Genomic DNA, 19,918 nt, shown 5'->3' with positions numbered 1-19,918 from the left:
GGGTGTGTGTGGGGAGAAGAGTGCGTGGTCTAAGTAGGTCTTCTCTGGGCGTCAAATTCACATGGGGCAGGAGGTGAGGGTGAATGGGATGAAAGCTGAGACTTTTCAGTCATTTGTGAGCTGGTGTATCTTTGGAATTACTTTCAATTTAAAAACCTTACAAAAGGAATGAGATTTTCCTAAAAAACTAGTGCTCTCTGGCTCTAACAAATATGAACTCTCTTCACAAAAATTGCCTTAACTTTATAGTTCCCTGACTTCCGTTAATCTTACTGCAGTTTCAGTTTCTCCAGAATTCTCCATCCACTCCCTCCCCTGCTTTCCCTACTGCTGTTAATCCATTCTGGTGAGAAGACAATTCACCCATCTGCTCACACATTCTGACAAAAGTTCATTTGGCACATTTACTTTTTCCTGACTTTCTAGCCATAAAATGAACTAGCAGCAAAATCGCAGTTACCAAAGAATGTCCCCAGTCATAATTATTGGGAGAAACTGTGACCAGCACAGTAGGTGTGCGAAGACTGAAAACGTACTGCTATGTTCGAGTACAGCGAACAGTCAAGCTATGCTAAATGATGACAGCTTTCCATCACTGTCTGGCCACCCAGAAATCCACCTTGCTACGTTTTCTAATTTATGTCATTAAAAAAAAATGTCAAAGGGAACATTTTATTAAATTTAAAATATGAACTTAATGTATCACACAAAACATCAATCTGCACTAGAAGTGTGTTTTTCGGTTGGTTTGGTTCAAAGTTTCAAGCCAACAGATTACTTGGCAAAGCTGGGGAAGTGGAGGGGTAAGGAGGAGAACTTGGTAACAAAACTGAACTTTTTTTTTTTAAAGCCTAAATCTGAAAACATGTCTAGTCATGGCTCCATGTAGAGCAGCAACCTAAGAGGAAGCGAATAAGCAGCCACTCTAATGATTCACGGATGAGTCGTCCTCAGAGGCTGTGCTGTGCATGCCACCAGCCGCTCCAGTGAAGAGGTTGCTCAGCCTGGGTACCCAGCTTTGAGCCCCATCCTTGAGCAAGCCCACTGGCACACACATAAGGCATGGCTTGAAAGATCTTGGAAGAAGCAAGAATTTCTCCTTTAATAGGTGCTAAATCTAGTCAGTTCTCTGCTGTTCCCTTCTTCCTGCCCCAAGTTAAAAATATTGCCCTTTAAGTTTTCCTGATTTAGTGTCTTGGAAGCACATGTAAGTTAGTTGCCAAAGGGCAATTAACAAGGGTATTGCCTAATTAAACAGGGGAAAAGAAAAATCACTGTGGCCTACCGCTCTTGAAAGAAATAACAAAAAGCAGTGAACTGTGAGAGGAGCTGGTGCGCACTATTCTTGGAGTGGGGCTGGCCCCAGAGGGAGAGAGGCTGCCCAGGCTGTGCCAGTCATCGCAGCCTCTTTGCTCATCTCTGCAGCTGCTTCATGGTGCTGGCACTGTCCAGGGATGGCACAGCCCAGGGATGGCACCGAGGGCTTCACGAGAGTTGATGGCAAAGCTGGCCGGTGCCCTGGGGTAGGCGCCACACAAAACATGCGACTGTGGGGTTAGTGAAAAGTTCCCTTCAATTCCATTTCATTTCCCTTAAAAACCAAAACCAAAAAGGGCCCATACCTTGCAAAAACACAGAACTCGTAAAGTTAAAGAATTAAAAATTTCCCCTCTCTTCTCCGAGCCAATTGGCAAGAGTGTTTCAGGTCCCCACCCCACTATTTCTTTAGTGTAGGTCCTTTTGGCTTTGATGGAAGCAGCAGAAACAGAGCTGGGTCCTTCGCAATGGGAAATTTATTTCCCTAAGTCGGAGCCACAGGGAGTGTAGGAGGTACTGCGGATCCATCATTTGTACTCAGTCCCAGCTCTTTTGAGGAGCTATTCCAGAAGGTCCTGAAAAAAAAGACATGGGCCGTATTATTTACAGACCAAAAAAAATCCCTAATCCTTATTTTGAAAGCCATTACGTAGCTTCTGGGTTGGCCAAGTCTTAGTCATTAAGTTGCTGCTTCCAGCTTATACCCTCTGTTGCTTCAAACATACCTTGGTCATAAGTAAAAAAAGAATCGCTCTTTTAAAAACTTCTGCACCACCCCTCAAGAAGAAACAGGCTCACCTCATCTGAGTCATCATGATAACCGCTTTTGTGAGTGTGGGAGGCCGTATCCAAAGCATCCACACCATCCACACCATTAGCCTCTGCGTGCTGCTGGAGCACAGAGTATCGATGCACCAGAAACCTGGGGGTGGAAACTGCTGTCAACCCTCAGGTGGTGAGGAAGAATGCATTTCTTATAGGGCTGTGGACTTTCCAAGTTTTACACACTCATGGAATGAGTCACACATACGAGAAGCACAGCCTATAGTTGGCATATGAAAAATGGAAGGAAAGATTTGAGTCTGATGTTTCAGTAACGTCACTTCAACTAGTCAGTTTTGGCCAGCAGCAGGCTCTGCCTTGGCTGACTTGTGGGTTTGACTGATTCTGGTTCCTTACCTTCCACCACAGACGTATTTCTTCACAATGAGCACTCCTGCTATGACTGTGACCAGCATCAATCCCACAGTGGCCAGGATAATTGGAACAGAATTTGACTTGGAATTCTTGATAAATTAAAACACAAACACACAATCAATTTTGGGCGTGCATATTCCAGGACTGAATTCAAACAGGCTGCTCAATTTCTCATTTCTCTGTTCAACGATCTGCAGTCTCTAGGCACCTAATGATGAAATGTTCCCAAACCCCTCAAGATGACCATCTCAGTGCTACCAGGAGAATACCACAGCTGGCAGAGGGTAATCGAAACCTGAGCTGCCTTGAAGCTGTCAGAATAGTGCAAACTCAGGGGCTTCAATGAGTCAAAGTTACACTGGAAGCTATGGTAATTACCTAGATCAAATATAATTGTGGCTGTTCCCCGTGACCACTGATTCTAAGTCTTGGTGCTTTTAAGGGTGAAGCAGAGAAGGAGACCGTGACAGTAAGTGGGTGAATGAATCTAGCATAGGGCCATCACCTGGGGAGGAGCTGTGCCAATGCTATGTCAGGCAGGCCCTCCCATGATAGCAAGATTCTTTTTTTAAGTTTTCGTATGTTGTTATAAATAAGCTTTGTCATATCGTTGTTTGAGTGTGACCTACCTGCTTCTGGGTGGGAGATAGGGAGTGTGTGTTTTCAGTGTATCCCAGAGGAGGCGGAGCTGGATTCTGGGACAAGCTGTGTCCCTGTGGGCGGGAGTCCTGTGCAATCACACACACAAACACTCTGAGGACAGCCACCAGGAGTGCAGGGCAGTGATGCAGAGAAGCAGGAGCTTGCCCCCAACAAGTACACACACCCACACACTCTTCTCCCCCTGCCTTCTTCCACCCCATCAGGCCCTCAGTCCTGAGAAGGTTAGACAGGAGGGACTGCAGACAGCCCACCTCTCAATTTCCAGATTAGGAACCTGGGGTCCACAGTCTTCTGTTCCCAGTCACACCGCTGGGCCAGTGCTTCTTTATCAAGAGGGTTCCTCTTACCAGATCCCCATATCCTGGCCAGACAGTTCAGTGCTACAGATCTGGAATCAGCCCCCAAACTTGCTTCTAAATCAAAACCAGCCACTTATTACCGCAGTGCAGGTTTTCCTTATGAACATACCTGACATACTCAGCACAGAGATCCCCACTAATTAGGGTCTCATGCCCTTCCCTTCCACACGTGCAAAACCCCAGCCCTTGATGGCAGGACTTGTTGAGTCTTTTTTCTAAGTGACTCTGAGCCTCAGAATTTTTCTCAACCCTAAGCTTCTAAGACTTGGATAAATACTGAGCACCATTTTCCCTCCCCCAAAAAAGTTTTCAGTAGATGAGCTTATTGTTGGCTTAAGTGACCATCCTTCCATCCTAACAGTTTCCTGTGCAACGGGAAACCTGACATAAGTGGTCTGGCCACTTGTATTAGATGATAAAGTTCTCGACACACTGCAACTTTGACCTTCCTGGCGGAACTCGAAACCCCACTTGTATCTACACTAGATCTACTTTAACACACCTGCTTTTCTGGACTCAAAAAGTTGCTTGTGCATTTCTTTTTCAAGTCTTTCACTTCTCGAACTGGATTCACGCCACCCTGGCATTTGTCTCCTGGGATTTTCCGGTACCTGAGGGGCAGAGAAAAGGTGTTGACAGAATACAAGGATGCACTTCTGGATTCTTGCTCACTTCCTGAAAACAAGATTTGAAAAGCTGCAGAAAAACTTCTGGTCCTTACACCGTCTTTCAGGGCTTGGGGGAGATCCACAGGGGTGTTGGGGGGATGTTCTGTGTAGTTTCGGTCCTTGGACAGACCACACATCCCTTGCCATGCTGCATGACATGCCGACTTTCTGCCCTATGAGACTGCCGGGGAAAGCCCGTCAGTACGCAGTATAGATACAGGGGAGGGGAGAGTTATCAGGGGAGTCGGCAGTCAGGCTCCTCTAGAATGGCACTCTCTGCTACGGTGACTATTTACTTTTAAATTAATCAAAATTACTTCAGTTCCTCACTGTAGTGTCAACAGCCACAGAGGGCTAGGGGCCACAGCAGGTCACAGGGCATTTACCCCATCACAGGAGGCTCTACCGGACAGTGATTTTCTAGACTCTCTCAAGTACTCGGAAGTGCGTGGAGGGCAATTTCTCCCTGCACAGGGGAAACGCAGGCCCGACACGGGAGGAGCAGCCGCCTCACCCGCTTGTCGTCAGGTGCTCTTCTCTTCCATACAAACAAAACTCGAGGTCGTGGCCCTTCAGTTCTGGCTGTTCCACACATTTGGAGTCATTTTCTGGACGGAAGTAGCCAAAATCACTGTAAGAATCAGCAAAGAATGTATCTTTCGAAGTTGCTGAAAGGAGGCAAATAGCAGTGAAGGCTTTATGTGGGGCAGAGGATGGTTAATATTCCAGGCGTGGGTTGCCAGAAGGCAGCTAAGGAAGTCTGTGACATATAAAGAGGTCTCTTTAGGAACAAAAGCACACAGACAGGGCTTAATTGGCACGGGGTGCGGGGGGGAATGGCTTATAGATTGGGCCTGGTGGACTGAGGACTCAGTAGCTAGGAGTTCCACATAAACAGCTCACGTTCAGGGAAGGGAAAGCGTGCAGTCTATAGGGGGTGGGGATACACGCAACTAAGACACAGAGAAACAGTGCGTCAGCCACAGACCTAACGCACGGACACTTAGCAGTTCTTCCATCTCCAAATAACTCATTATGTCATACCCATGAGAGTGTATATCAAACCTTTCCTGCCTTCCCCACATCTGTGTCCCTCTCAGCTTCTTAGATGGTGCCTGATGCCAATGTGAATGCCCATCCCTGCCCTCCATCCCATCTCTCCATAGTGCCCCCAACCTGTTTTCCTTTCTCTGCTTTCCCCAAAGAAAGGACATGCAGGGCCTTGGCACCTCGTGCCCCTAGGTGGGGGCTTGCTGCATGGACAGCGTGGAGGGGCCGCCAGTCCCCTCACCCGGCCGCTTCTCCTTAGCCTGCACCTGTCCTCTTCCTTCACCACCCTCTCTCCCTTTTTGGCCAACTTTCTCTTCTACTTGTTCTGTTTTACTCATTTACTTTTTATTCTCTGCATCTTGGCTTGAACCCCCCGCTGCAGCCTTGAAAATCAATGTCTGTGCCCCCGCAGGCCCACCAGTCACCCAGCCTTGGGGGCTTCTCTGTCTTGTCCACTTTGGCCCCCTGGCACGCCGCTGTGCCACACCTGCTGCACCCCGAGAGCTGCACTCATCTGTTTCTCTGGCCACTGTTGGCTCTGCTCTCTTCCCAACACGCAGGTGCAGATGTTTTCCAAGATTCTATCATTCATTCTCTTACTCTGTATCTGCTCTCCCTTCGTGAGCTTAACTACTGGCTGCAACTAAACTTCCAGGTTTGGACTTCCCTGGTGGTGCAGTGGAGAGGAACCCACCTGCCAACGCAGGGGACATGGGTTTGATCCCTGTCTGGGAAGAGTCCACATGCCTTGGACCCACTAAGCCTGGGAGCCACAACTACTGAGCCTGTGCTCCGCAACAACAGAAGCCACCTCAGTGAGAAGCCCGCAGGCTGTAATGGAGAGTAGCCCCTGCTCGTCACAACTGGAGAGAGCCTGTGCACAGCAACAAAGACCCAGCTCAGCCAAAAATACAAATAAATAAAAATTTTAAAAAATTAATAAAACTTCCAGGTTCTACCTCTCTTGAGCTCTAATCCTACATTTCCAAATACTTGCTGAACACTTGCCACATAAATCTGTTGACAGAACCTCAAAGAAACAAGAATGTTCAAAATGTATCATGTTTCCTCCTTTATGCTGGCCTCTCCTGTCATTTCTTTACGTTTGTCCAGGGTGCTATCTTCCTGAGCACCCCCATCTGGACGCCCTCATTTCTTTCCTGTGACAGCCATGGCTTCCCCTCACAGCCTATCTTCCAGCATACTCTTTCTTTTTGAAAATTATTTATTTATTTTGGGCTGCCCCGGATCTTTGTTGCGGCAGGTGGGCTTTGTCTAGTCGCGGCAAACAGGGGCTCCTGTCTGTTGTAACGTACGGCTCCTCACTGCGGCGGCTTCTCTCATGGAGCTTGGCTCTAGGCGCCAAGGGCTTCAGCGGCTGCAGCATGTGGGCTCGGCAGTTGTGGTGCACAGGCTTAGCTGCTCTGGGGCATGAGGGATCTTCCCAGACCAGGGATTGAACCCATGCCTCCTGCATTGGTAGGTGGATTCTTCTCCACTGAGCCATCAGGGAAGCCCCAGCACAACCTTCCTAATCGTGCTGTCGGGGGCCTACGCTCACATCAGTCCACTGGCTTTAATGATCTGCTTCTTTCCAGATGCACAGATCAAATCTTACAGCTCATCGGGGCTCAGCTCAGATGCCACCACCTCTACAAAGCCTCTCTGATCCAACTCCTTTTAGGTCTGGATGGAAGAATCTCTCCCTTCTCTAAATCCATAAGGGACTTACCACTTTCTCTTTTCAAACATAATCATGTGACTCTTACCAGAAGAGTCTATAGTAAAATGTCTGTTCTCACTTTTGCACTGCCCTGTGCATAACAAATATTCAAGGAATATTTGGTAAATATATAGATGCTGCTTGGACTTCAAGGTTTGCTGACAAATACTGAAGGGAGGGGGTAGGAAGAACAAGAGAAGACATCATGCCTCAAATAGCAAGGAGAAATTTCTGGCAAAAAATTTGTGTGTTCAATCCAAAATTCCAGGGACCACAGCCTCCCCACTCACAAAGTATACATTCCTCAGGCACGTGGGGTGTGTGTTCAGGCTCTGGGGTAGAACTCACTGCCGGGTTCACGTCCCAGCTCTGTCACGTGACAGCAAGTTAGTCGTGACCCCCTGTACCTTTGTTTCTCCCTTTGTGAAATGCAAATAACCACAGCACCTATCTCAGGTGGCTGCTGAGGAGAAGTGTAAGTTGCTTAGAACAGTGCCTGGCACAGAGGCAATGTTTAAAAACGTGAGCTGCTGTCATTATGACTATGTGATTATCAAATACAATATGTGTGCTCAGGGAGTCTAGATTTTAATGGTGGAATCTAATCTGTACCTAAGACTTAAAATATAGTGAGTGCTGTAAAAACGTAGTGAGTGCAGTGGGAGCCTAGATGAGGAAAAACTGGGGAAGGCTTTAGGAGGCCACATCTGAGCTGAAGCATTAAAGGCCAAGGAGGAATTCGCCAGGCTTGGGGGGTCAAGCAGCAAATGTGGAAAAGACCTTCCAGGCAGGAGCAGCAGCATACACAGTGGCATGGAGCTCTGAAGCCGCAGAGCAAGTTTGGAAGACAGAAGTAGTTCAGGTGACTGAGAGTCAGCCTGTATGCCATTAAGGGTGAGAGAGCCCTTCAGAGTCTGACAGTATCCACAAACTCCAGCCCTATTATAATATCCAAGGGACCTGAGTGCCATTTTCCCTTGTAGAAACAGAGAAGGGAGGACCCCCGGCCATTCCACACACAGATGTGAACACCGCAGGAGGAAACACACTGGGTCAGACTGGGTTTTGTTCAGTCCCGTACTCCTGTCACCTACAGTTCGGGGGAATACACTGTGGGAGCGTAGGACTGCTATCTCCTTGTCTTCTTTTCCAAATCCACTTCTACCTCCCTGACAGCATCTTCTGCAGCTGACACGTTCCATAAGATTATTACCTGTGATGTGAAGCAGTTCCTCTTATTTGCCCTAAGCTAGGCTACCAAGGGACTCCCTTGCCCCTGTACAATCAACTAACCCTGTGCCAGCCACGAAACTAATCCTTAAGCCTGGATGGTTCTGAACTCTAGGGGTCCACCATGATGGCTCCTGAGCCTTGACGGGATATAGAGACCAAACATTCTGATGTCATCTCCTCTCTCAGGACAGAGCCACACTCTCTCTGCCTTCAGTCCTGCAGACAACCCCAAAGCTAGCCCTACCTGCTGAACCCAGGCAATCAGGCTGTTTGCTAAAGCCCAGTTTCCTCTAAGCTCTCAGCTCCTGCCCTCTTCGCTTGGTGCTTCTGTCCTATCGCCTTCTCTCTCTACCTTCTTACTCTCATCCTCACTCTACACTCCTCTCCTCCCTCACACAGGTAAGTTAGGATTTCAGGGGTTGTTGCTGGTCCTGCACAATGATTAACGGTCTGATACAATAATGTTATTTGTCCAATTACTAACAATTCTGCTTCCCTTCCTCTGTGCTTCAATTTCCTTGAGGAAAGAAGAAGCAACAGTTTTCCACTCTTGAGGAAAAAAGGAAAAAAAAGGACTGAAATAATTTTCAACTGTCTTTTGCCTCCTCCAGCACAGGAAGTGGCTGACAGGGATCTGAGGGGTGCGGATACCAGAGGAAGTCCTCCAGGGAGCAGGGACAGACGGACGGCTGCTTGGTCACAACATAGTTTCGACCATTCTGACAGACAGATGACTTGCGTAGCCGGAGGTATTGTTCTTTATAGCCTAAAATGCAGCCATCTCCATAATCTCCAGGGTCTGTAGAGTGAGCCAGCCAGATGGTATAGTCCTTCTCTTCACCTAAAAGAAAGACAGGCTCTTCAGGAAACTACTGAATCCACCCATGTGAGACAGTTGCCAGGCAACAGAAAGAAAGGAGAGGAAAAGTACAGATGTCTGACTTAACCTATTGTTTTGCTTTGGAACTGCAAAAGAAAGTTGCATTAGTGGGAGCCTACTAGCGATTGGCCTTTTCTCAAGCCAAGGGAGGAGTCTTTGCAGTTCATAGCCCATTTGAGTTTTAGGAAAAACCTTGTGCAGCAGGAAGGTGGATGGAGACCCTCTAAAGTTACTTCCAGACTGAGAGGCTGCTGTCTTTAAGTCTTGTACACTTGTGCTCTCGGTCAGGAGCTGTCAGAGATAAGCAACCAGATGTTTGCCTTTAGGGCAAGACGCCAATTAACCAAAAGTAAGGGTTTAGTTGTACTATGGGTGAGTATGCTTTGAAAGGAAGGGGAAACATTCTCTTTCTAGTATTTGTGCTGATGAAGCAAGCACAAACATTCTCTAGTCTTTTAACTCTTGTTGACTGGCTTTCAAATGAAGACTGCTGATGACAGTCAACCTGGCTCAGTGTGTCATATCATCCACTCCTGGAAAAATGACTCAAAGGCTGTGGCCTAAAGACTGTGGATTAGGCTTTTCTCCTTTGGGATATGAAGACTAGCACCCAGCCTGTTAAACAGCAGTGCTTAACCAATCTTTTAATGATGTTAAACTTCAGGGATAACTAGAAGCTGCCTGCATCTGCAGAGGGGAAAACTCATAAGCCAGCTCTTTTACAGTCTATTTAAAGAATTTAGATTATAATGACTCTCTGGTTTTAAATCATTAAAACATCTTGCAGAAAAGGTCCAAACCAAGTGCTTCTACTTCCTGCAGGAGTCACTAAATTAACATGCTAAGAAATGGGCCCCTAACACAGTCTAAAAGAGTCAGGACCAAAATTTAACCCAAGCATCTTGAAACTTTATATCTTCTTTCATTGCCAAGCAATCACGGGTCACAGGTGGTCACTTTTTGTCCAGTTTTTCTTTTATCCTTCTTATTTTCAATGCAGTGTCAGCGTCTTTAGTACTGGGGGTCTGGGTTTGCTTGTGATTCTTTAGGAATACCGCAAAATGAATTTTTTAACTCCTTCTCTGAAGCCATTTTCTGGGTCTTTAACATGTCTTCCAGTTTGAAGTCACAGCATTCAGAAATGGTCAGTGTGGGCTTCTTGCCTGCTCAGGAGCCAGTCTAGAGTCTCAGTTGTGACTGACATTCAAGCCAAACTCTTTGCATGAAAACTTCCTTACTTCAACATTTTAATAAATGACATAATCAATTAGATGTAACACATTTTCCTCTAAAGTTTCCTCTTTATAGTCCTGCTGTAACCAGCAATGAAAAACCCTGAAGTCTCATGAAATAATTTTAGACAAACATAAACATGCATTATCCTTACAAGCAGAAAAAAAACTTTCAGAAAATGCTACAGAGATCTAAAGTGCAAAACTAAACTCTTCTAGATATCCACATGCGGCTGGTGTGAATTGAGATTTACAGTAAGGGTGAGTGTAAAATATGCATCAGATTTAGAGGACTCAGAAGAAAAAGAATATAACAGATGGCCAAAAAGCACATGAAAAGATGCTCAACATCATTAATTATCAGAGAATCAAAACTACAATGAGGTATCACTTCACACCAGTCAGAATGGCCATCATCAAAAAAATCTACAAACAATAAATACTGTTGAGAAAAGAAAACCCTCCTACACTGTTGGTGGGAATGTAAATTGGTGTAGCCACTATGGAGAATGGAATGGAGGTTCCTTAAAAGACTACAAATAGAACTACATGTGATTCTGGAATTTCATCCCTGGGCATATAACCAGAGAAAACCATAATCTAAAAGGATACAGGTACCCCTATGCTCACAGGGGCACACTGCAGTTCATACTGCAGCACCATTTATAACAGCCAAGACAAAAATAAAAGCGTCAACAGAGGAATGGATAGATGCTGTGGTGGTACGTATGTACTGTGCTGTCCGCAGTGTGTGTGTATGGTACGGCACATCACACGTAAACGGAAGATGTGGTGCACATATTACTCAGCCACAAAAAAGAATGAAATGATGCCATCTGCAGTGACATGGATGGGCCTAGAGACTGCCATACTGAGTGAAGTAAGTCAGACAAAGGTCAGCATCTTATGATATCACTTATATGTGGAATCTAAAAAGAGGTACAATGAACTTATTTACAAATAGAAATATCCACAGATATAGAAAAGAAACTTATGGTTACAGGGAGAAACTGGGGAGAGTGATGAATTGGGAGACTGGGATTGACATATATACACTACCTATATATAAAATAGGCAACTAATAAGGACCCACTGTAGCACACAGGGAACTCTACTCAGTACTCAGCTTACAGAGGAAAAGAGTCTAAAATCGAGTGGGTATCCATATATGTATAACTGATTCACTATGTTGTATAGTGAAACTAATACAACATTATAAATCAACTATACTCCAATATTTTTTAAAAAAATCTTTAAAAAAAGAGTGTAAAGTATTTCACTAATAATTATAAAATATTGTTTTACATGTTAAAATGATAATATTTTAGACATACTGAAATAACTATATTATTAAAATGAATTTTGCCTCTTACTTGTATAATGTAGCTAGCGGACAGAATAATTTAAATTATACGTTGCTCTCATGATATTTCTCTTGGACAGTGCTAATCCAAACAGGGAAGTGCTTTTCTGGTACCATTTCACTGCCTGCTCACCCACGTGGAGCATCCTTCAATCCTCTTTCATATACATGGTTTTCTTATTCCAGTTAGAAGAAACTGAACTGGATGGGTTATTTAGGAAAATGGGTTTACAAGTTTCTGATAGAAAAGGTCAAAGAAGACACTCACAGTTCCTTTCGAGGATGTCTTTAAAGTCGACGGTGTAGGAGACCCACTGGCGAGCCAGGAAGGACTCTGTGAAGCCCCAGACGCTGATGTTCATGGACCTGGCTCCGGGCTCTGAAGCCAGGCCCGTAAAGTAGATAGGCTCCCTGGTGAACGTGTAGGTTTGCCAGCACTGGCCCTCGTCTGTGGAGAACCTGAAACCACAGTTAGAGGGAGACCGTGACAAAGGACCAGCGTTGACCGGAGTATCAGGAAACCGCTCCAGCTGTTTCCATCCCCAATCAGAGAACTCTCATATTTAGGTGACGGCTTACCGACTGACAATTATATTAATTTCTAATACCTGCAGTTCACAAGGAAACGGGATTCACTCAAACAGTATGGAAGAAAATGCATTTATAAAAATTCTTCCAAGGGCAAGAAAGAATAGTGACCCATATAAGAACGGGCTTCTGAATCAATAAACAGAAATTATACAATAAGAACTTGTACTTAAGGAGTCATTTCCCACCCAGAGTGCTTCAATGCATCCATAATATTCTTGTGGGAAGAAAGAAGAACATTTTTTTTAAGTGATTAAAAATGTTAGCTAGCAGAGTCAGAGGAAAAACACAAAGGCATTTAATTTGAGTTGCTCTGAATGCAACCCCTTCAAGCACCTCCCCTGCAGCTCTGCAGAATGCCTAAATCTGAATCAGGGTCCGGAACTTCCCCACAAACTGAAAAACATCCCGGGGTAGCCCTCTGGGCAGCGTGGGTGGAGCTGAGCTCATGCATACTTAATCACATTGATCGGATGGCTGCTGTGCTCAATGGCTACGATGATGCCTCCAGAATCCAGGATGGTGTAATAGTGGGGTCCTTCCAGCATCTTCATCCAGGAGTAACCCCCGTCATCTGAGATGTACACATCTGGGACCATCACGGAGATGGCATCCCCCACGCTACCTACAACACAGCCCACCATCTCATCAGCACACATCAGCAGTGAAACAGAGAGGATTCACTGTCACAAGAAGAATTCTGAATGAGTTTATTCAGATTATTTCCCATCAGGCCTCTTGGAAGAAAAAAAATAGGCCACGACAGTTTGGTAAAGGAAGAGGTCATCCTGCTGCTCTCTGATAGGAGTCCATGAAAAACCCAAGAAATTCTTGGGTTTATCTTACAAGAAATTCTGCAAAGGGTGGTAAAAGCCATGGATGGTGGTTTTCTTACAGGGTTCAACGCTATGACTGAGCTTCAATGTGCTCAACTAGTTCTTCCCACAGAGGTGAGGGAGGGCTGCTTACCATGGGCAATGACTATGCCAACAGCATTAGGCTCTGACAGTGGGGCCATTGGAACGTTTAGTTTCTGAGAGATGCTATAGGAAGCATGGATATGAAGGCTGCACTGTGGAAAGAAACCAAAGCTTACATTAAAACCAAAGGTGTAAATTTTTTTATTCATCTCACAGAGTCTTCTAATAATAAGGCTTTTTAACTTAATAACCCAGTCTTCAGTGGTATACTCTTCTTTTTAAAATTGTGGTTAAAATAACGTATCATAAAATTTACGTTTTAAAGGGTGCAGTTCAGTAGCGTTAAGGACATTCACACTGTTGTGCAGCCATCACCATAATTCATCTCAGACTTCCACGTCTTGCAAAACTGAAACTTCTGTGTCCATTAAACCATAACTGCCTATTCCCCCTTTCCCAGACCCTGGTATTCCCAGACCCTGACACCACTCTACTTTCTCTATAAATGTGATTATTAAATTATTATTAAATGCATTATGCATTTAAGAAGCAAGAATATCCCACTGAGCCTATAATTCAATAACAAAAAAAAAACAACAAATAACCCGCATTAAAAATGGGCAAAGGACTTGAAAAGACATTTCTCTAAAGAAAATGAGAGGATTCCCAACTTGATGACTGCCTACCATATTTCAGATACTGAACAAGATGTGGTGGTGATTTGAAATAAGACCCAGTCCTGTCTTTAAGAAACATTTCTTAGAAATTAGTTGAGTTATAAAGCAGGATGGCAATCCTTTAAAGGATGCTTTAAAAGAGGTTCGGGAGACTTCCCCAGTGGTCCAGTGGTTAAGACCCTACCTTCCAATGCAGGGAGTAAGGGTTTGATCCCTGGTCAGGGAACTAAGGTTTGGGAACTAAGGTCCCACATGCCACAGGGTGTTGCCAAAAAAATTACAAAAAATAAACAAGTAAACAAAGAGGTTCAAATTGGTTAAAATGTTAATTTTATGCCATGTGCAATTTTATTGCAGTAAAAAAAGCTTCATGTAAACTGCTGATGAAATGAGGAGCAATGATTAGTTCTAACTAACCAATCCATCCTAAAGGAGATCAGTCCTGAGTGTTCACTGGAAGGACTGATGTTGAAGCTGAAACTCCAATACTTTGGCCACCTGAAGAGAAGAGCTGGCTCATTTGAAAAGACCCTGATGCTGGGAAAGACTGAGGGCAGGAGGAGAAAGGGACGACAGAGGATGAGATGGTTGGATGGCATCACCAACTCAATGGACATGAGTTTGGGTAAACTCTGGGAGTTGGTAATGGACAGGGAGGCCTGGGGTGCTGCAGTCCATGAGGTCATAAAGAGTTGGACACGACTGAATAACTGAACTGAACTGAAGGACGGTCAGGATTTCCACTAACCCTAATGAACTGGGGGGAGGGGAGACAGGGATGCCCTCCCCAGGAATAACACAGGCTAGAGGCACATGCAGGGTGTTCAGGGAGCAGCAGAGTTACAACAAGGGGTGTGTCGGTGACAACGACAATGAAATGGGCAACAATGAAAAGGCAGAAGAGAATCTGCCAGGGGAGGAGAGGACCTTCATTCACCAGATCATGGGCAAAAGAGAGCCACGAAGGGTGCTAGGGAGAGAGAGGCACAGCAGCACGAGGGTGGCAGGGTAAGTAAGGAGGCCACTGCGCCTGTGCCTGTGCCTGAGGCGGGAGGGGCAGGAGCAGGGCAAGGCTAGGGTGGAGGGGTGGGAAGGGGAGCAGGAAGGGAGAGACCCCACCATGTGTTTCATGAAGAAACACAAGGGAGAGAGTGTGATGGGAATGGTGTGGGTACATTTATCTCCCACTGGTTGAGTCTCTTAAAACAGAAAGCTCAGTCAGGACAGCAGAGTCCATACCAGCTGTAGGTAGGTACTCAGAAGAGAGCCTGGAATTACCAATGCTGTCACTTTTAAAGGAAACTCCCAGGGTTCTGCTAAGCTCCTCTCAAATTCTCTAAAAGAATCAGACACAAAGCTTGCTTTTTTTCTTTCCTGTCAAGACCTGTCACTCATGGAACCTGGATCTCCTGCAGCAATGCCTTTGAATCTCTAGTTTGTGGCCTTTCCTCAGAGGGCTCAGCTCTTGAATCCACATGTTAGACCAGGTCACCACCTACATCCACAGGCCATGTGGAGCCCTGGTGGATGGGAAGAGAGGCCAAGCTCTCCTCCATTTGTTTCTGGCCAGTACAGCTTTGCACTGCTCATGAATGGCTGGTCAATGGCTTTCTGTAGAGTTGCTGAAGTCTCATAGCTGCCATCATGACTCCTAACTAATCACTGGCCCATCTGACCACTCTGTGTTCATTCAGCAATTTAGTATAACACACACTGTTAGCACAAATTGCAGGTCAAGAGGCAACAGTTAGAACTGGACATGGAACAACAGACTGGTTCCAAACCAGGAAAGGAGTATGTCAAAACTGTATATTGTCACCCTGCTTATTTAACTTAAATGCAGAGTACATCAAGCAAAATGCTGGGCTGGATGAAACACAAGCTGAAATCCAGATTGCTGGGAGAACTATCAATAACCTCAGATATGCAGATGACACCACCTTTACGGCAGAAAGGGAAGAAAAACTAAAGAGCCTCTTGATGAAGGTGAAAGAAAGGAGTGAAAAAGCTGGCTTAAAACTCAACATTCAGAAAACTAAGATCATGGCATCCAGTCCCATCACTTCATGGCAAATAGATGGGGAAACAATGGAAACGGTGAGAGACTTTATTTTTGGGGGCTCTAAAATCACTGCAGATGGTGACTGCAATCATAAAGACACTTGCTCCTTGGAAGAAAAGCTATGACCAACCTGGACAGCATGTTAAAAAGCAGAGACATTATTTTGCTAACAAAGGTCCGTCTAGTCAAAGCTATGGTTTTTCCAGTAGTCATGTATGGATCTGATTATGGATGTGAGAGTTGGATTGTAAAGAAAGCTTAGTGCCAAAGAACTGGTGCTTCTGAACTGCAGTGTTGGAGAAGACTCTTGAGAGTCCCTTGGACTGCAAGGAGATCCAATCAGTCAATCCTAAAGGAGATCAGTCCTGAATAGTCATTGGAAGGACTGATACTGAAGTTCAAACTCCAATAATTTAGCCACCTGATGCAAAGAACTGACTCACTGGAAAAGACCCTGATGCTGGGAAAGATTGAAGGCGACAGGAGAAGGGGACGACAAAGGATGAAATGGTTGGATGGCATCACCAACTTGATAGACATGAGTTTGAGTAAGCTCTGGGAGTTGCTGATGGACAGGGAAGCCTGGTATGCTGCAGTCCATGGGGTCGCAAAGAGTCGGACATGACTGAACACCTGAACTAAACTGACTGAAATTGTTAGCCTTCAATTTTGGTTTTCTTTAAAGACATATAAAGCGTAATATTTTAGTCTTTCTTCACAGTTCAAATTTCTTACATCCTAGTTAATTTCAACCTCTCATTTCCCAATTTTCCACTGTTAGCTGTGGACCCTCAGCAAGTACAAACTTCATTATTCAAAAGCCTGGCACTAATGAGAGCAGAACAGAATGGCTGCTTTGCTCCAAATACATATGACAGTAGGAGTAAGACAAACCTCATTCTTATTTTTTGCAGTAGCATCGCATTCACTGTTCTCAGGCTTCCTCAGGTGCTTCCACCTTCCTCCTTGGTCAAAAGTGATCATAGTCTGGATAGAATTATCTGAATAGGAAAAGGATGACATCAATCTTGATATATTGATTAGGAAGCACCCTAATCAGTTCAGTTTATCATTGTATAACTCTCTAACAGAGATTATGTAATACCAATAGAACCCTGGAGTCCCACAAGATGTTGACATCCTGTGAAATGGGTCAATACTGGTGAGTATGATACTTGAAAGAGGCTTCCCACCTGAACAGGGATTCTACTGATTCCAGAAATCATCTAGACTGATACTCTTGAAAAAAGATACCATTTATCTCATCAGCACAATTCTATTCTTCCTTGCTTGCTTGCCCTGGAGGAAAATCTGCAATGGGAAGGCATTCTAATCTGGACTAAGGCCATGATACCAGGCTTATTTTAGGAAATCTCAGGGTTTGAATGTATCTGCATTAAGTCTCAATGAATAATTCCCAGCTTTTGTCTCTTTACCACGATATATCCTATTTCTCTTACACATTTTTTTTTCTTCATGTGTCTTCCCTATTCTCTGTTGCTAATGATACATAAACTGTTGCACATTTAAATTAAAAGAAATGCTTTGAGTTTTCTTAAGGAAAAATTTAAAAAGAAAGCTAGTAAAGTAAATTTTATTTACCCAATAAATGTTTTATTGCCTATCCACTATATGAAAATTGCTGTAAGGCTTTGGGAATGTATCTGTGAACAAATCAGAAAAAAAAAAAAAAAAAAACCTCTGTGGAATATATATTCTAGTAGGGTGAGACAGACAAACACTAGACACTGTAAATAGGTAAATTACATAGCGTGTTAGAAAATGCATGCTTTGGAAAAATCTTGTACAGATAACTGGGAAAGAGGGAGTGCATGTGTGGCAGGGAGGCAGACTGACATTTAAAACAGGATAGTCAGGGCAGGTCTCATCAGAAAGTAACATGACCAATGGCTGGCAGGAGGAAAGTGTTGGCCATGCAGATATCTGGGGAAAGAGATCACTGCAAATCTCTCAGCCAAGAGTGTGTGAACCTGGTGTGTTTAAGGACTGGCAGAGGACTGGAGTGACTGCAAGAGTAAGCAAAGGTGCAAGGAGCTGGAAGTGATGTCTGGGATGAACCAGGGGCCAGAATCACTTAGATCCTGTAGACAACTGCAAGGTGTTTACAAAATTAAAACAAACATCCCTCACCTCCTACCAAAAAAGTAAATACATAAATAAATAAAACCTTAAAAACCTTTGTACTTCAGAGTAATGTGTTTATTTGTTCAACTGGGCTCTGCAGAGCCATTGAAGAGAACACAGGAAAAATCTGGGCTGGCTATTGCTCCATCCTTGACAATCAGAAAAGCAGTAAGTGATTCAAACTCCTTCCCACAGGCCTGAACTTCCCAATACATAAGACTTTTTTCATAAACTAAATAACCTCAAATCTTTCTTTATGCCTGCTGTTGCTTTGTTCTTTCTTAGTTCTAATCACCGTAGCTTACTTAAAATAGAGAGCCAGAATTCACACAGACAGGCTTGCTGGCCAGGCAGGCACCACTGCTGAGGGGACAGGACCATCGGTTTCCCCCAACGCCTCCACTCTGAGCATATTCAGCTGAGGGACCCACCTTCTGAGAGCACACTTGTCATGTAGACCCCACGAAGGGAGGTCACATTGGTGAAGTCCGTCTCGCCACCCGTAGTGGTGTAGAGATGTCGGTCCAAGGATTTGGAATAGACAATGCCTCGATCATCCGAGGTAAATATGGTACCAAATCCAGTGTCTGGAATAGGCAAACAAACAAACAAACAAAAACCCACCAAGTCTTGGGAGGGAACAGGGAGAAAAACAACAGTCTAATCATACACAGGACACACACACACGCACACATCAGCCACCTGTCCCTCTTCACGATGCAGACACAGACCTGGGAGTTAATCAGGGATTCACAGTTAAGAGCTTCGTGGCCATCTTTAATTCCAGTACCCAGCTTAGTGCCTGAATATAGCAGATGATGAATCTCTTTAATAAATTACTCAGACGTTACAGAAAAGCTCTTATATTTTGGTATAATCAGTTATATTTTGGTAGCAGAGGCATTGCATTCAGCTTCATATCTTACACATCTTTAAATGTTTTTACTCTAAACGGATGCTTCTCAAACTCTCTGTGATGATCAGTTTTAATATTTTAATTATGTCACAAACTGATGCTTTTGTAAATATAATGAAAAATTTATCACTAGAAAAATGAAATACAAAAAAAAATACAATCTTCAAATTTTTTTATTATTAGAGTCAACAGATACAAAATTTCTTTGTCACAGAGCTGTAAGAGTTTCTAAATGCTTGCTGCTGCTTTCTGCACTTATTTGTTAATGAAGAATTTGCAAATCAGTACTAGTTCTCTGACCATTCGTTGAGTAGCACTGCTCCAGAACACCTGGATGTACCTACAAACCACATTAGAGGGTCAAAGAAAGTGGCCTTTTTAACAGAGGCTACATATCATCTCTAAAACAAGTAGGCCACTAATAAATTCCCAGTGGTGAAAAGAAAAATCAAAGAACCCGCCTGCCAATGCAGGAGACATAAGAGATGTGGGTTGGATCCCTGGGCTGGGAAGATTCCCTGGAGGAGGGCATGGCAACCCATTCCAGCATTCTTGCCTGGAGAATCCCATGAACAGAGGAGCCTGGCAGGCTATAGTCCACAGGGTTGAAAAGAGTCAAAAATGAGTCAGCATGCACACTAAGAAGGAAAGCTACTAAAACAGGGTTCGGAGTTTAAGTCTCTACGCAGTCAAGGGTGAACCATTTGCAAAGCTCTTACCTCCAGGTTCATCTACGTGCATGAACACCATGTCGTCATTAGCTGCTAGAATAGAGTAGAACTGTTCTTGCCCCACAGATGGGAGCTGGGCCATGCTCCATGTGTCTCCTTGATCTGTTGACACATGAATCCTTCTTGTTGTATCCTGGAACAAATGCCGATACTTATCTTTTAAATATTCCACCAAGATGCCATATGCAGTGACA

The 19,918-nt window shown here is 44.4% G+C and overlaps 1 protein-coding gene across 1 annotated transcript in view; it reads right to left on the bottom strand.

Moving 5' to 3' along the window:
* Window positions 1–1,000: 1,000 nt before the first annotated feature.
* The window catches only part of SORT1 (sortilin 1), a 63,363-nt gene continuing 44,445 nt past the window's right edge, over window positions 1,001–19,918 (bottom strand). Inside the window, exons 9-20 of the mRNA XM_068964414.1 lie at window positions 19,713–19,857; window positions 18,509–18,664; window positions 16,827–16,933; window positions 13,243–13,345; window positions 12,730–12,898; window positions 11,954–12,144; window positions 8,862–9,051; window positions 4,719–4,835; window positions 4,039–4,147; window positions 2,497–2,603; window positions 2,116–2,239; window positions 1,001–1,892 (exon numbers count right to left, since the gene is read on the bottom strand). Coding sequence (XP_068820515.1) covers window positions 1,878–1,892; window positions 2,116–2,239; window positions 2,497–2,603; window positions 4,039–4,147; window positions 4,719–4,835; window positions 8,862–9,051; window positions 11,954–12,144; window positions 12,730–12,898; window positions 13,243–13,345; window positions 16,827–16,933; window positions 18,509–18,664; window positions 19,713–19,857 — 1,533 coding nt within the window. The 3' untranslated portion in view covers window positions 1,001–1,877. The remainder of the gene's footprint in view (window positions 1,893–2,115; window positions 2,240–2,496; window positions 2,604–4,038; window positions 4,148–4,718; window positions 4,836–8,861; window positions 9,052–11,953; window positions 12,145–12,729; window positions 12,899–13,242; window positions 13,346–16,826; window positions 16,934–18,508; window positions 18,665–19,712; window positions 19,858–19,918) is intronic.

The sequence above is a fragment of the Capricornis sumatraensis genome, chromosome 2 (genome assembly GCF_032405125.1).
Source record: "Capricornis sumatraensis isolate serow.1 chromosome 2, serow.2, whole genome shotgun sequence".
In the NCBI taxonomy this organism is placed as follows: domain Eukaryota; kingdom Metazoa; phylum Chordata; class Mammalia; order Artiodactyla; family Bovidae; genus Capricornis; species Capricornis sumatraensis.
This window is presented reverse-complemented; position numbering and strand designations above follow the sequence as displayed.